At 40.7% G+C, this 15978-nt stretch overlaps 1 protein-coding gene across 3 annotated transcripts in view; it reads left to right on the top strand.

The window, feature by feature from the left end:
* The window catches only part of ZNF385B (zinc finger protein 385B), a 1149514-nt gene that overhangs the window by 1050121 nt on the left and 83415 nt on the right, over positions 1-15978 (top strand). For all 3 annotated transcript variants that reach the window (XM_086956211.1, XM_086956210.1, XM_086956212.1), the window contains one exon: positions 6093-6246. In XM_086956211.1, the coding sequence (XP_086812337.1) occupies positions 6093-6246 (154 nt within the window). The remainder of the gene's footprint in view (positions 1-6092; positions 6247-15978) is intronic.

Here is a 15978-nt window from a genome sequence, read left to right as displayed (position 1 = left end):
GTTTGTCCTAGTAAATGGGGGACGGGGGGGAATGAAGTGGGATTACCCTAGTGTCCCTGGGTGATGTGAAAGTGTTCCAAAGGTCCATGTACCCGCTAATACTACAAAGTATAGGCAATTGGTCACTATTAATGAGCAAGGTATGAAGCCTCTGAGGGATACAGGAGCCAGTATGACTATGGTAAGGATTCAGCCGGTCTCCCCAGAGCAGGTCATTTCCAATGCATTCCACCAAGTTGTGTTGGCTGAAAACAGAGAGGGTCACTGCTCAGTGGCTCTTGTTCCTTTTAAGTGGAGGTTAGGGTGGGTGTTCAGGTTTTTGGAAAGTTGCAGTGAGCACTACCATGCTTGTGGACTGTTTGTTGGCTAATGGCCTTTATTGAGCGCACTACCTGAAAGGGAGTGGAGCTCAAGGCTCAAATGGAGATGTTAGGGTTACCTGATTGGATCAATGCTATGAAAAGGTCCATGGCTGCCCACAATGGGAGTCAGAAAGGGCTCGAGCCTGGAACAATGCCCCAGCCATCGCTAAGAAGTGAAAAAGGTAGTTGGCGTGGGAAACCAGCCACTGAGGGGCTCCCAGTGAGGTGGATACGGCACCTGTAGTGGCTGCCCCAGTGTCCACTGAGGAGGGCATTGCTCCCCTTGGTGACCTGTCTGTCATTGCCAAATGCCATGTAGCAGGGGGACCCACCAAGGAGGAGTTCTGTAGGAAACAGAGACCGTTTCCCACCCTTGAGGGCATGATGCAACAGGCTGAAGCCCAAGCCCTGGAGTTGACTCACTTATTACCCTGACTGGACACTTGGGCTTAGACAAGACCTTTGCAAGGCTTGTGCCACACTTTCATTGGCCCAGGATCAAGATCAAGACTTCCTCAGATACCTTATGTAGGACTTGTGTGACCTGCCAGGCTAGTGGGTAGACAGGGCAGACGCTTAAAGCCCCTCTTAACCCATTGCCTGTTGTCGGCACACCTTTGAGACGGTGAACATTTACATTGTGGGGCCTGGGGATCCCTAGACTGCTTCAGGCAACTGGTTCATCCTGGTTCTGGTGGATCATGCAACTAGGTATCCAGAGACAGCCCTGTGCGAACCACGACTGCACCTGTAATGGCAATGACCCTAATGGAGATTTTAGCCTGAGTGGACTTCCCCAAGGAAATTGTGTCTGACTTGGGTACAAACTTCATGTCTTCGTAAATGCAGTCAACGTGGAAGGAGTGTGGGGTAACCTACAAATAATCCATCACTTACCATCCACAAACCAAAGGGCTTGTTGACAGATGATTAGAGGCCTATCTGCGGCCTTAAGGAATAAGTGGGACATCCTCTCACTATGCCTGTTGTTTGCCTACAGAGAGGTAGCACAGAAGGGAGGGGGCTTCAGCCCCTCTGACCTTCTCTTTTGGGCACCCTGTTAGAGGACCTCTGAGTTTGGTCAAGGAAGGCTGGGAGAAACCTCTCAGGAAAACTCCCCAGGGTGTAGTGAGCTACAAGGTGACATTCAGTAGCCAAATGGTTAAGCTTCCGGTAACTTGGAAGCCAGCCAGATTGTCATGAAAGAGTGGTATGAAAAATATTCTACCACTGTGGATATGCATCCTGGTCAGAAAGGCCCTCCACGACCACTGTACTGGACCGTATGATGTGATTGAGAAAAAGGGGGAGACCACCTACCTTATGGATCTCAAGACCCTTAGGGAACCTTACCGGGTACTGCATGTCAATTGCCTCAAACCACACCCTGAGAAGTCTGAAGTCACCATGATTCTGGTGATAGATAGTGAGGAGGAAGGCAAGAGTGAACCTCTCCCTATCCTCTTAGCCTGGAAGGAGAAATATGGGTCTGTGGAGGGAGTAATCCTTTCCCCCACTCTAACTCCTGAACAACAGGGAGACTGCCGCTAAGTCTTCAGGCTCTGTAGCAGGCAAGCCTGACTATCAAGGCACGTAAGTAAGTCTGTGGTGTACGTAAGTGTTTGGTGTACTTGGGACACCTGGTGGACGGGGGAAGGTGCAACCCCTTCTTGCCAAAATAGAAAGCATCATGGCCTGGCTGCCACCCAAAACCCAGATTGAGGTCAGAGCATGCTTGGATCTTACTGGATACTTTAGGTTTGTCAAGGGCTAGGGCACCATTGTTGCTTCCTTGACGGGGCTGACGTCTGAGAAGCAGCCCAGAAATGTGATCTGGACAGAGGCATGCCAAACTGCATTTGATTCCCTAAAGCAGGCCATATGCACAGGTCTTGTGCTCAGGGTCCCTGGCTTCCACAGAGAGTTTATCATTCAGACGGATGCCATTAGGGCATGGCAAAGGGGCAGTGCTAGCTCAGCTTATTGAGGAGGGCCTAGACCAACCTGTAGCCTTCATCTCTAGGAGGGTACTTCCCAAGCAACAAAGGTAGATTGCTATGGAAAAAGAAGCTTTGGCTGTGGTCTGGGCACTCACTTCCTGATTCAGACTGACCACAGGCTCCTCAGGGGGTTTATTCAAATGAGGGGTGAGACTCCTAAACTGTTGAGATGGTCCATTTCCCTACATGGCATGGACTTCAGGGTAGAACACAGACCAGGGGTAGACCGCTCCTGTACTGATGATCTATCCAGGTAATTCCTGCTCAGAGAGGAGTAGCTACTTCATGACTTATATTGTTGGAATGCTAATGATAAACCCTCCATAATGGTAAAGTTGGATTTAACATTACTGTTTTTGAAATGGCACTTTTAGAAAGTGGACATTTCTTTGCACTTACTGGTCTGTGCGCCTTGCAGCCTACCTGAAATACACATCTGGGAAGGGTGACAGCTACTCTTTGTGTATTCCCTCTAGACAGCCACAAACACATGAAGGATAGGTGTGTCCTAGTACTCATATACATACATCTGCATTCTTTTGGCCCTGCCCAGGGAAGGATGGAAAGTACTTGGTCTCTGACCCCCTAAAATCAGACACAACTGGACTTGTATCTGAACCTCTGCCAGAAGAACTGCTGTGCTGCTTAAAGGGCACAACTGAACTACTGATCTGAAAGGCCTGATTTTCTGTTTATTGCCCTGCTGCCTTCTGCTCTCTTCCTTTGCTGAAGGAGAGCTGGACTCTGCCTTCACTCCAAATGTGCTCCAAGGGCTTGTTGTCTTGCCTCCTGTCTTTTGAGACTCGGGGATAACAAAAGTCTTTACCCCAGCTCATGTGCTTAGCTCACTGGAAGTGTCCCAGATACTTGCAATACAAATGTCAACACATCTCCTGTTTGCGTGTAGCAGAACCGGTGCATCAACCTGGTTGCAGGAGTAAAATAAGCACATCGAATCAGAACCAGCGCTTTGCTTCTCAGGATTCATGGATCGCACAGCGTATCACTGCCACTGCATCCCCTTGACTACGTGGAGAAGCCCGGCACATCGCTTGATGCCTCACAACACCAGCACCCGTCTATGGAACCACCGCATCACCATCACCGCATGAAGAACATTGACACATTCTCAACTTGCGGGACCTACATCAACACATCACAATGCCTCTCGCTGTTGTGACCAGGGCCTCCATGGGTCCTGTAGCCAGCTGGTGCTCCATCGTGGTCAGCCCGAACTTTGACTTTTCCCTAATCCAGCGCAACATCAAGTAACCCCTATAGCACTATTTGCTTCTAAGAGATATTTTACACTTACTCTTAAAAAATTCTACATCTCAACTTCTATACAATTGATTGGTGTTGGATTGGTCTTCTTTTGTTCAGAATATAACAATCTATTTTTCGAAACCTGTGTGTAGTCTTTTTGTGGTGCATTCATTGTGTTTCTGTGTGTTTTTTGCACACATACTTTACACATTCCCTCTTTAAATAAGCCTGCCTGCTCTGTGCCAAGCTACCAGAGGGGGAGCACAGGGTATCCTTTAGTGTGTAGTTAGCTTACCCTGACTAGAGTGGTGGTTCCTACCTGGCCTATATGCATGCTTCATCCAACCAGGAATTTCAGTTCTAACAACACCTGGCACATGTTTAGTATAGCTGAGAATCACACGTGTATGGTGAACAAACATACAGGAAGGGTATTAATTTCCTAATCCTAGCCCAGATACCTAGGTGCTATCCAGTCTAACAAAGTAGTGCCATGCGCTTCATATTATGCAGAAGTGCAATTTCTACTTTATAAATTAAGTAATTTGAGATTTTTGGGAATATTTGCCATTGTGTACCAAGTCTCCCACATAAATATCTGATTGAATTAAGAGTTTGCTTTTTTCTAATAAAATGGTAAGAGTGGTATGAAAAATATTCTACCACTGTGGATATGCATCCTGGTCAGAAAGTGAGGGTAATGGAGCCTGTGGAACCCAGGGTCCTCCACGACCACTGTACTGGACCCTATAATGTGATTGAGAAAAAGGGTGAGACCACCTACCTTGTGGATCTCAAGACCCTTAGGGAACCTCACCGGGTACTGCATGTCAGTTGCCTCAAACCACACCCTGAGAAGTCTGAAGTCACTATGATACTTTTGATCTTGTAGCAAGCAGTGTTTGCTGTTTTAAGTACAAACATTATTTAAAACAGTTTATCCCATAAGAAAATATTTTTAAAACTCTTGAATAATGTACTTTTCTTTTCCTATCATCTTCTTGGAAATCGGTCTTTGTCTCATTGTTTTTCTCAGTGATTTAGACCTCACATTTAAAAAAGCATCAGAGCAGAAGCCAGGATCCTAATCTACCCATCAGTACTGGGGAAGTGTGAAATAACCAATATCCACTTGCAGAAATTTCAGTAAATCAAAAGCCCGCTCCTATATTTTGTTGCTATGCAAATAAAATCAGAGCCATATCCTGCAGGAATGCAATTTCTACTTTATACATTATTAAGTAATGTTAGATTTTTCTTTTAATTGCCTTTGTTCATCAAGTCTCCCATATAAATATCTGGTTGTATTTAGAGTTTTTTTTGTTAGTTATAATGTTAGGAACCACATTTTTTATTTTGTAGCAGGCATTGTTTGTGGTTTTAAATGAACTTGTTATTTAAAACAGCTTATCCCACAAGTACATCTCTTTAAAAACACTTACATATTTTACTTTGCTTTTCCTAACCTCTGTTTGGAAACCAGTCTTAAATAATGTGCATAATTTTTTTAAGTAGTATTTTCTATGAGGCATTTACAATTGTAACTAACAATCTAACTCTTTTTAAAGCTCTTAAATAATTTGGAGAACAATTTAAAACTTTGGTCGTGTTTGCTATAACTTGCATTTTAACAATCAGTGTCAACATTTCTAAAGTATAATAACCATAAACATAAATAATACTTACCATAACCAAAGGTCGATTTATAATTGTTAAAAAATGCACTCGTTTTTTAGAATCTATGAATACCCTTTGCAACTCTGTAACAAACAAGCTCATTTTATGAACTCAAAAATAACGTTTGTACCTTTTTAACAAAAGTGAAATGTTTTGAAAGTTTTTTTATTACCACTTAACAGACAAATACATTTTCATAACCGGATAAATTACTGGTATAAATCAGAAAGTTTGCTTGTTGCTAAGCACTTAACTAAAATTGTTATGTTTGCTAAACTATCCTAACTACTCTAAAACACCAGAGAACATTCTAAAATAACTAAACAATAAATTCCTATATATGAAAAGGTTATAAACATTATTAAATGATAATTTTCTTTGAAAATGAAGCCCCATTCTTGACCAATAAACATCTCTCTGCAGTGATTGTATTTTAAGTTGTGAGACTATCACTGCTGCATTTGTCGGCAAATTGTGTTCACTTCTTATTGCAGTTTTCAAAGTATAACTTGTTTTTATTGTGACAGCACAGAAAACATTTTATTTGACAGAATGAACCATTCATTTGTGTAACCTACTGCCATGCATAGGGGCAGAGGGCGTACTTAAAAAGAATGTTTTCTGAATGGATTGGTTTTGGTTTGCGTATAGACTTTAAAATAAAAGTTAATATACAATTGAAATGATTTAAATTTTTCACCTTCTGGTGATATTCTCTAAATACAACATTTTGCTTGAGCTTGACTTTATAATGTTGAAAACTAACTTGATTTATTCTCCTTCATAGATCCAGGCAGAAGCACACTACAAAGGCAGCAAGCACGCCAAGAAGCTCAAAGCGCTTGAGACAACGAAAAGCAAGCAAAAGACTGTGTCTTCTAAGGACAGCAGTAAAGCTATTCCAAGTTCCCCACCACCAATCACAGCCAACAACAAACCAGGTTAACAAACAATTATGTTCTTTTTTCACTTTAATCTTTTGGCACTCTTGCATGAAGAGTTTCCTTAAATTATCCCATAATGGTAATATTATTTAGATAAGATGAGCAATGATTTAATGTTGATGATGGAAGCATTTATAAACTCTGTCTTGTTTGATCATAAAACATGATATGCTGTCCAAAAGGTGGGAGTGTGTGAAAACGATCACAAAGTGCAAACACTCTATGACCTTTGAAGGTGTCTCATGTCAGGAATCGCCACAGCAAAACGGCATAACAACAACAATAGAGGGGCCAAGATGTCACAGGAAACGTGAGTGGCATTTTCCAGCCAACTCCTTAAAGACTCAGGAAATTATCAAGTTGTTAATGTTTTAAGCTGGGCAGAGCAGGGCTGTCTTTAAAATAACAGCAGGCAACACAGCAGTGAACACCTAAGTGCACTAAATCTACTGGGCATCTAAACCTACATGCCCTACTATATAGTAGGGGCTTACAGGTAGGTTTTCATACCAATTGTAATTACATCTATTTACAATATGCCTTTTACACAGATCACTGGCCCTGGGTCTGATTGGCAGAGCCCAGGGCACAATCAGAGTCAGTAATCACCAGTACCAGTCAAAAAATGGGGGTGACGGGGGCAAAAAGAATGACTTTCTCACACAGGCACACTTATATACTCCAGCAGCAAAAAGCTTCAGTTGAAATAAAAAATGAAGAAAATACTCCTCTGGCTGAGCCGTGTGGTTGACAGATTCTAAACTCAATGTCTAAAAGAGGCTGATTTAAAAAAAAAAGCCCTTTGTTTGAGGGACCAGATCCAAAGTCCAATTTAGGTATATTTCAAGTAAAATGTCTGTTTGAGAACTGTATTGCCAATCTAGAACTAAAAGGGGGCAGTATTCATTGATACTAGAGTAGCACACACCTAGGTGGGCAGCAACCGAGAACTGTGTGTACATCAGTGAAGTGACAGGTAGTGAAACGCTGTGAGATTATGTCAATCAAAATATCCTTTGCACTATTACATTGAACATTTGTGCAAAGATTTAGGAAGATTCAGTACTTTGTCCAGAACAGCACAATTCTTTTCCAAGTTACAAACGGGGAATATAATCCAAGTCTCCTTGTCCAAGTGGAGCCAACTTGTTCAACAATTATCATTGCTCAGGCAAAAAACACCCCTAAAAAGGCTCTACCTACTACAGGGAAGTGTTCAATTTGAAGATGGATATTTTACTACACATGCAACAGTCACAAATATAGACCACTTCACACCAGGTATACTGTGAACTGTCTTTGCTTGTTAGTGAATGTTAAACTACTCAAACATTCTATTGCTAAATCTATGGATTTATGAACAATCCCTCATGCCAATTAAACAAGTTAGCAATTTCAAACTTAGTAGCAGATAGTGCGGGTTCCTAGAAACTGAGTCATAGCTGCTTCTACAGACTCCCTGCTTCTCAGTGTATCGCTTAATCACATCCATTTGTGTGAATTTACGGAAGACTAAAAATAGCAAAGCAGTGTCATATTAACTAAATAGCACTGTCACACAAAAGGTGGCTCTGCAGCACACTGACTGAAATCTAGCATTTTCACAATGTGCCGTGCTGATGGTTTTACAGAAGGGACCGGTCTGTCCCATCCCTTTCAGTGCTCATGCATTCCCTGAGTGGCATTATGTCATGTTCTTTGCATTATAATGCATTCTCTATAGGTGCCATTCCTGCAGATCAATGCAGACCATCAATCAGACTGGAGGAAACATGATTTGATATAATGGTGGTTTTTGTGTGTGGTTAGTGGAGAGTTTTATAGAGTTTAGGTTTGCAATGCTTTGTCTGAATGAGTGCCTCATTTGCATTGGGGTCTATGTTAGCCCTGGGCAGAATTGCAATTACACTGTAGGAATTTAGGTAACTATGCTATACTCTTTGATATGGAATTGCCGATAATTATACAATTACTCCTGCTTGCATACTTTGGAGGAAAAATCCTACTCCGAGCACGAGTGGCAACTCACACTCAGTACTTATGCATTTTGCACTATTTCTTAGTGCAAATAATCATGATCACATCCATTTTGGGTGTGAGGCTGTATTTTCTACTATGAAAATAGCGCTTAATGTCAGGAGTAAATTGGGGGGAAAATCATACCCCAAGAGCACATTTAATCAGCACGATGCTGCTGCTCACGCTTACTACTTGTGTTCTGTTGCATTTAACATTATTTCTTAACGCAAAATGCATCCTTGCCACCATGTTGGACACGGGGGTTGGAGGGCATTTTTGCGCTAAGTAATAGCGCTAAATGCAGAATTATTCTTGCATAATTCTGCAGAATCTTGTAGAACTCTTAGTTAAGTAATGTTATTACGCTACACAGAATTACGCGAGTCACGCCCACCCCTAGTCTAAATGACCTATTTAATGTCAATATTGCGGAGGGCATTGGTTTCTAATGAATTCCATTACCTCCTATTTCTCGAATTCTCCTTCCTTCCACTATACGTTTGTTTTAATGTAATGGTTTTGAGTAACCAAACAATAAAGTTATTCATTCATTCACTAAACAGAACACAATAATGTATTGAATATTTCCAGATAGCCTGGCTCAGTTTTACATGGAATAATAACTTCAAGTTTATAGTCTTAAATTTCATCCCAAATTATTGTTTTACAAATAAATGCAACGCAATTAGCCAACTAGTGTTCTGGGCCATTTCTAATTTATTACACACTATTTCCCAGATCCCTTATTTTTAGTAATGTTTTTTAACAAGTACTATCCAATCAATATGTCACTTGCGTGCCCATGATTAAGGCCTAATTGCAGGACTGTGTGCTTATCTGCTTCAACCCTCATCTGTCAGTGCAACAACCCATTTCCCTGGGCACCTAAGGCATCATAAGTGCATCCGCTGAACTCATATTTACTTCATCTGCAGTTGGATTTCACAAACGATAATAGGCAAGTAAATATGCCCCTTTCGGCTAGTTTATCCAATGTAGACGTCATGAGGACGCACAATTTCAAAATATAATGCATTAGAATATTTTACGACCTTGTATCGCTGCAAATGTACTAATCGTGTTCGTTTGATTCCTCACTGGAAGTGGTGTTGCAAAAATTGAAAAAAACATGTCGCTTATAGCGAGAAACAATCGAATGAATATCAGTAGCGCCACCTGGTGTCGTATTCTATATCAGCATGTCGTGTGAGCCTAGGTTTGCCCGATTTTCCGATTTTTAAGTCCATAGACAAAACGCGGCTGGTTTATGAAAGGTATACCTGGGATGACTGTAGTTTAACCTTGTTATGTTTGACGACGACAATGCGGATGAAACTGCCAAAATAACATTTCACAATCCATGTAGATTGGCGTCGTAGTTAAAAATTGTGTGCATGTTTATTTTTTCACAGCTTGGATAATGTGCTTCTAGTATGGCCTCGAGAACAAGGAGCTTTCTTCTTTCTGGGAAGACACGGCTATTGAAACTGTATGCAACAATGCTGATCATTGTTATAAAAAGACATGGGCGATGCATTTCCCTAGGATTACAAAGACCTATTGTTAACTGTATTTGTGTATTTTCAGAGCGTAGGTGTTCTGGCTGACTTTCCTGGCTTGGGTGATTTGTTGCTTAATGTTTTCTAATTTAGTTCACATGGGGACACACATGTGGTTCCCACTCGGCTGACTGGATGTTTTGGCAGTTAGATATTTTGCCACCTTATTTTTACATAAAGTTTTCCCAAAATGTGTTATTGAGCTTAGCAATTATGAGCTTTACAACGATGCACTGTTTATTACTACACTTCCAGAACCATTTTTGGTAGGGTCCTTTCCGACCCCTTAAAATGGTCTCCCTGCTTCATCAGTTATGAACTGTTTTACAGGACTAAAGGGCTTTAAAATGAAGCGTGACTCAGAACAATTGTATACAATTCCTTGAGCAAATATGTCGCCATCGTGTAAACAGGTTCAGAAACTACAACTCACCTTCATCACGTTCACTTTCCAGCCTTATTGTCTTACTTGGTATTCACAGCCCATCATTCCTTACCATTCAGAGTATAAGGCAGAGCGAAGGTCTCTTCCCTAACACTGAGGTGGCAGGGGCAGCAGGACGAGACAACAGAAAAGTCATGAATGGTGATGTATCGACAAAAACTGTCCAGGGCTGTTATGTGAGAAGAAATGCATTCTGGCAGCTATAGTCTTTTTTTCCCCTCAATTAAAACAAACAATACTTGGCTAGCACACTTGATGACAATTAATTATTAAAGTAATACCTGTGACTGAATACTATGGCTCAGATATACTAAAGATTTGCACTGTCACAAACTGACAAAGATTCAGGCAAAGACACACTTTGATATTTACTTTTCAGTGCCAAAGTTATTTAGTGCTGGAAAGGCGCCCTATTTCTGTTTAAATATCTCTTTGTGCTGCTTTGTGCCACTTTGTGTCAAGGAGGCATTATAGGGGTGTTACTTGGACATATCAATGCAACTGCCTATAGGTTTGGATGCAAAGCTCGATCTAGAAAGACCTGGCTTTTCATGAACTGTGCCTATTTGAAGCAGGCACTGATAAGGATAAATGTTTTAATTTCTCTAAAAACACACAAACTGTATGTGGCTAAAGTACACAGCATAGATCCATTCCGTGTGATCCTGTTCGACTAGACACGGGAATTTGTACTGGGACGGTGTGATTCCAGTACAAATCCTATGCAAGATCGCACCAACGCTCACCTCTGTATTTTGTGTGCCAGTACAGGGGATGACCACAGCAACAGACCAATCTTACCAGATTTGGCTCTGCCCTGTTAACCATCTTGCACAGAATAGCACAGCATATTTAGTTGCTGCTGTGTATTTTGTAAAAATTAACAAATCAGTCTTTAGGTGTCCACAATAAAATGGTGTCATTTGATAATCTCTTTAAAGTGAGACAATGTTCCAAATTTTCCAATACAGGATCTCTCCCGGTACGGCAGCAACCCACTGACGGTCTTGCAATATAAAGCAAATATCATCCTCATTTTGCTCCTAAAAGGTTGACAGGTATGGTCCATGGTTTTCCACATTTTAAGATTCCTGTGCATAAAGAAAATAGGAAAACAGAGGTTTTCCAACTTTTTGCTGTCTAAAACTCTGTTTAAACAGAAAACTGAGAGCCTTACTCATCACTGAGACATTGTTAATGCAGATCCCATGTTGTAACCTCTTGACAAATACAGTAGCGAGGGGAGCTTACATTGTGAACTCTTTGACAAATGGAACAGCAAGGGAATTCTCATTGTGGACTCTCTAACAAATACTCAACGGAGGGGTTTTACATTGTGAAATTGGTGATAAACAGCATAGATAGGTCTTTACCTTCTTTAACACTGAGAGAAACACATACACAGATTGACATAAAGCCCCTAGTGTCCACCTCATCTGACTTTGTTTTAGATAGGCCCCATAGCTATTTTAGATCATGAAGGTCACCATCTTCTCCATGTATGCAGAACCATTGCCATTTCTGCCATTTGACGCAGCTGTCATCTGATCTTATCTTTCTAAGAACTGTGAAAGTGTCAGGTCATCGAACTGATGACATGGATGTAACCCCTGCTGCGACAAACGTCTGGGTCAAGTGTCTGCTTATCAACATGTCTAGGTCAAACAAGAAGTCTAGATATATTGTCAAAATAGTGAGGTCTGAATTGACACTATCTTATGTCAAAGGTTCCAATCTCTGATAAGATTTAGTAAATAAGGACCATCATTTTACCACTTAAAAGAGAGGTTTTTCAGCCAGATGATTGGCCGGGATTCTACCAAAAGATGGTCTGACCCAATGCAGGCATACTTCGAAGATGCCACATCTCACTCAGTGCTCATAAAGCCAAGTCCCGGACGGAGGCTACTTCCACAGTGCAGGTAACACCTTTGCAGGTATCACTGCCTTCACATATCTACTGATAATGACAGCCTTTGCTGACAACAAGTTATGTAGTGCATTGCTACACCCTGGAAATTCTTGACTGCAGGCTGCTCTGCTTTCAAAGCTTTCTTAGTGAAGCACATAGAAGTAGGTTTTAAGTTGTTAGGTTTTAAAAGGCATTTAAACCATGTTAGAAATGTTCATTTTTTTCTCATTACTCACAATAGACCTTTTTACTGTTTTAATGATATTCTGTGTAGTTATTTTAGACGTTCTGAAAAACAGTTTGATCTTATAATAAAGGCTTTTACTTAAAAGTGTACATTTTTCATAGTACAGTGTGTGTGACATGGTGAATAATGAAGAAGGCTTGTTTCTGTTACTATAGTACCCCTTACCCCTCTAAAGAGATTGCTAGTAACCCAATAGCAACAACTCTTTTTCAGCAATGTATTGGATTGGGTTATGTGGGGCTGCAATAACCTCTTTCACATCCAGCGCTGATGCATTATACTGAGTTCACTTGTGTGACCAGTGGGTGGGAAAGCAAACTTTGTAGAACTACTCCAAATTCAAAGGTTACCAAGCAAGATTTCTAGTTTAGGGCCAGCTAAAAAGAGCTTGCTTTCATTATGTAGATTTATGATTTTAAGTTTAATATTTAGGTATGTGCTTTTTAAAAATCACTTATTGGGCATTGATTTATTAAGTGTTAACATGCGCTTTGTGGAGTTCTGAATTTCTAACCCACACTATCTCCTTAAGTAAATCATGGACTACGCAACTACACTATCCCGAGAGTCAGGTGCTCGGTGCTTGGAGGATGGTCAAGACTGATCGGTATATGGGTGGGTCCAAATTGAGGTGGTATGGTGTGCAAACAGCGATGGAATGGGATGCTGCACTGATTAATTACCAGTGACTGAGATCAATTCAATTCAAGCATTCCTTCTATCACAGTTTTTATTTTATTGATAGATTTTGTATACTTATTGTGTCGCGTTAAGTTGGACGGTATGCCCAGACATGGGTCCTATGCACAGTTTTTCACTGGAACCAAGCTCTACCCTGCTGATGAGCCCATGGCTAGGGCAAAACCAGTCCGGGGTAACTTGTGTTCCCGTTAAGGGAGAATTTGGATTGTCATTTTGGGATTGACCGTTCTTATTGGAGCTGGAGCAAGACTGATTTGCATATAGTTGGGTCCAAACTGAGGTGACATGGTGTCCCAAATAACAATGGACAGGGATGCCGCCCAAGGGTTTTCCAGTGGCTGAGATTAATTTGCACAGTCCATCCATCACTGTTTTGTAAACTTCTGGTTCTCAAGACAGCACAATGTGCGAGTCAAGCAAAACATATATGCACACGTTTGTGTTGGGCAACAGAATAGTAGGCACCAGCAGCCATCTGCATTTACAGGCGGTCTTCTTGTACTGACTGAACAGTGGATAACTACTCGCTCTGTGCTTTTTAAATAAGTAGTGTTTTAAGCATTCCCCGTATTAGTATCGATCTCAACCACTTCCAGTTATGTCTAATGCATTGAAAATGCTAGCATAAACAATAAGTGCTTCACAACTGTTACTGATGGCGTGTTACTTTTTTTTTTTTTTTTTTTTTTAATTTTTATTAGCATCATGAGTAACATCAAATACATATATATACAATGTCAGACAACTCATATAAGATAAGGCATCAATCAAAAAACAATACTAAAAATCAATATTTCTGTTGGATCATTAAGACATAATTACTCCCCAAATTTCTTGTATCTTCCGTTTTTGCCTCAGTCCCTTAGTCATCGCTAAAGAGTTTTCCATATTATAAATGTCTTTAACCAAAAGCCACCATTCCATGACCGTGGGGGGATGACTTTGTATCCAGGCCCTGGCAATAGTTAATCTGGCACATGTAAAAAGTATATTCATCAGGTCACGAGATCTATTGTTTACCCCAACAACTCCAATCAAAATATCCAATTGCGTTAGTATAATTGGCCTAGCCAATTTGGTCGAGATGACACCAGCTACATCCTTCCAAAATATGGATAGCTCGGGGCATGAAAAAAACATATGAACGATGTTAGCCCCCTTGAGTGCACATTTAGGACATTTTGTACGATCATTCGATTCGTTCAATTCATTATTAAAAGCCCATTTTAGAATCCTGTCTGGTGAATAATACAGTTGAAACAAAGTTCTAAACAGCTGTAGTTTCAGACTAGACGATTGAACTGCATTATTTAGGCTATTTAGTGAGGAGGTTATCATATCTGGTGTTACATTCACATCCAACTTTGAACTCCACTTTTCTGCCACCTTACTAATATCATGCTTGTGTAAGATAGAGAAAGTCTTATAACCACAACTGATCAGTGCCTTGTCAGAATCCCTATACATACATCTCCAGATTTCGGATTCAGATATACTATCAAGGCCTGTTCTACGGATAATATAATCCTTGATCTGATTGTATTTAAACCAAGCCCTTTCTGGTAATTTATACATCATCTTTAGCTTTTCAAAAGTAGAAAATCCAGTATGGTCATACAAATCTCTCAAATTATTTATGCCATTATCCGAGAGCATAAAAGTAGCTGGATCGTGAAAAACACCTGGTAACCCTGGATTATACCAGAGTGGTGTTTTGGCATGAAATAGGGAGATGTTATTCCTAACAAGGATAGATCGCCAGATATTTACTGTGTCTCGAATCGTCTTGAACCGTACTCGTTTAAAGTAGTTGGGGTCATTGAGTCTGTACAAAAACATAATAGCCTCATCCCCTAATATGAATTTGTGAAAATAAAGACATTTGTCAGAAATAAGTAGGCTGCGAAAGCGAGTTAAAAAAGCAGCCCAATAATATAATTTAAAGTCTGGTAACCCAAGTCCACCTTGGTCATAGGGGAGTTTAAGCAGAGATATCGCCCGTCGTGCTTTCTTATACCCCCATATGAAGCTGCTAATGATACCCTCCAGTCTGCTAAAGTAAGTATTACATACTCTTAAGGGTATAGACCGGAAAAGATATAGAAATCTAGGTAAGATCTTCATTTTGATTAAATTAATTTGCCCCAAGATCCCCATTGGAAGTTTGTGCCATTTCTTAAGAAGAAGAGAAGTTTCTTTTAATAAAGGTTCATAGTTGAGTGCAATTATTGAATCAAGATTAGAAGAGATTTTTACCCCGAGGTATGTTGCCACATTACATACTCCATCTATTGGTGTTAGTGAAGTAAAATTTGTAATTATTTGCGTTTTGCTGATATTTAACCTATACCCTGATGCCATACCATATTTATCTGCTTCGATACCTATACCTGATATCGCTTCAGGGACATTTGTAGAGAAAACCGCTACATCATCTGCATAAGCAGTTATTTTTAGTGCATTAAGGCCATTTTTAAATGGTACAATCATCTCTTGCTTGTGCAAAGCAATCAAGAAGGGTTCTATTGCTAAAGCAAATAACAAAGGAGACAGAGGGCACCCTTGTCGAGTGCCACGTTCAATTGGAAAGATAGGTGAGTATTGTCCTGAGTAGCATACTTTACCCCTTGGTTGATCATATAGGGATTTAACCCTTTTCAAGTACTGACCTTTTATGCCGAATGCGACCAAAGCTGCCCAGAGGAAGTCCCACCCCACGCGATCGAATGCCTTTTCCGCATCTAAAAGGATCATTCCGAGTGGGGTGGGACATGTCCTAGCAACATCAAATGCCGATATAGCAGTATTAATGTGAGCGGTAGTATCCCGTTTGGGGATAAACCCG

Source organism: Lissotriton vulgaris, chromosome 2_1 (genome assembly GCF_964263255.1).
Source record: "Lissotriton vulgaris chromosome 2_1, aLisVul1.2, whole genome shotgun sequence".
Taxonomy (NCBI): domain Eukaryota; kingdom Metazoa; phylum Chordata; class Amphibia; order Caudata; family Salamandridae; genus Lissotriton; species Lissotriton vulgaris.
This window is presented reverse-complemented; position numbering and strand designations above follow the sequence as displayed.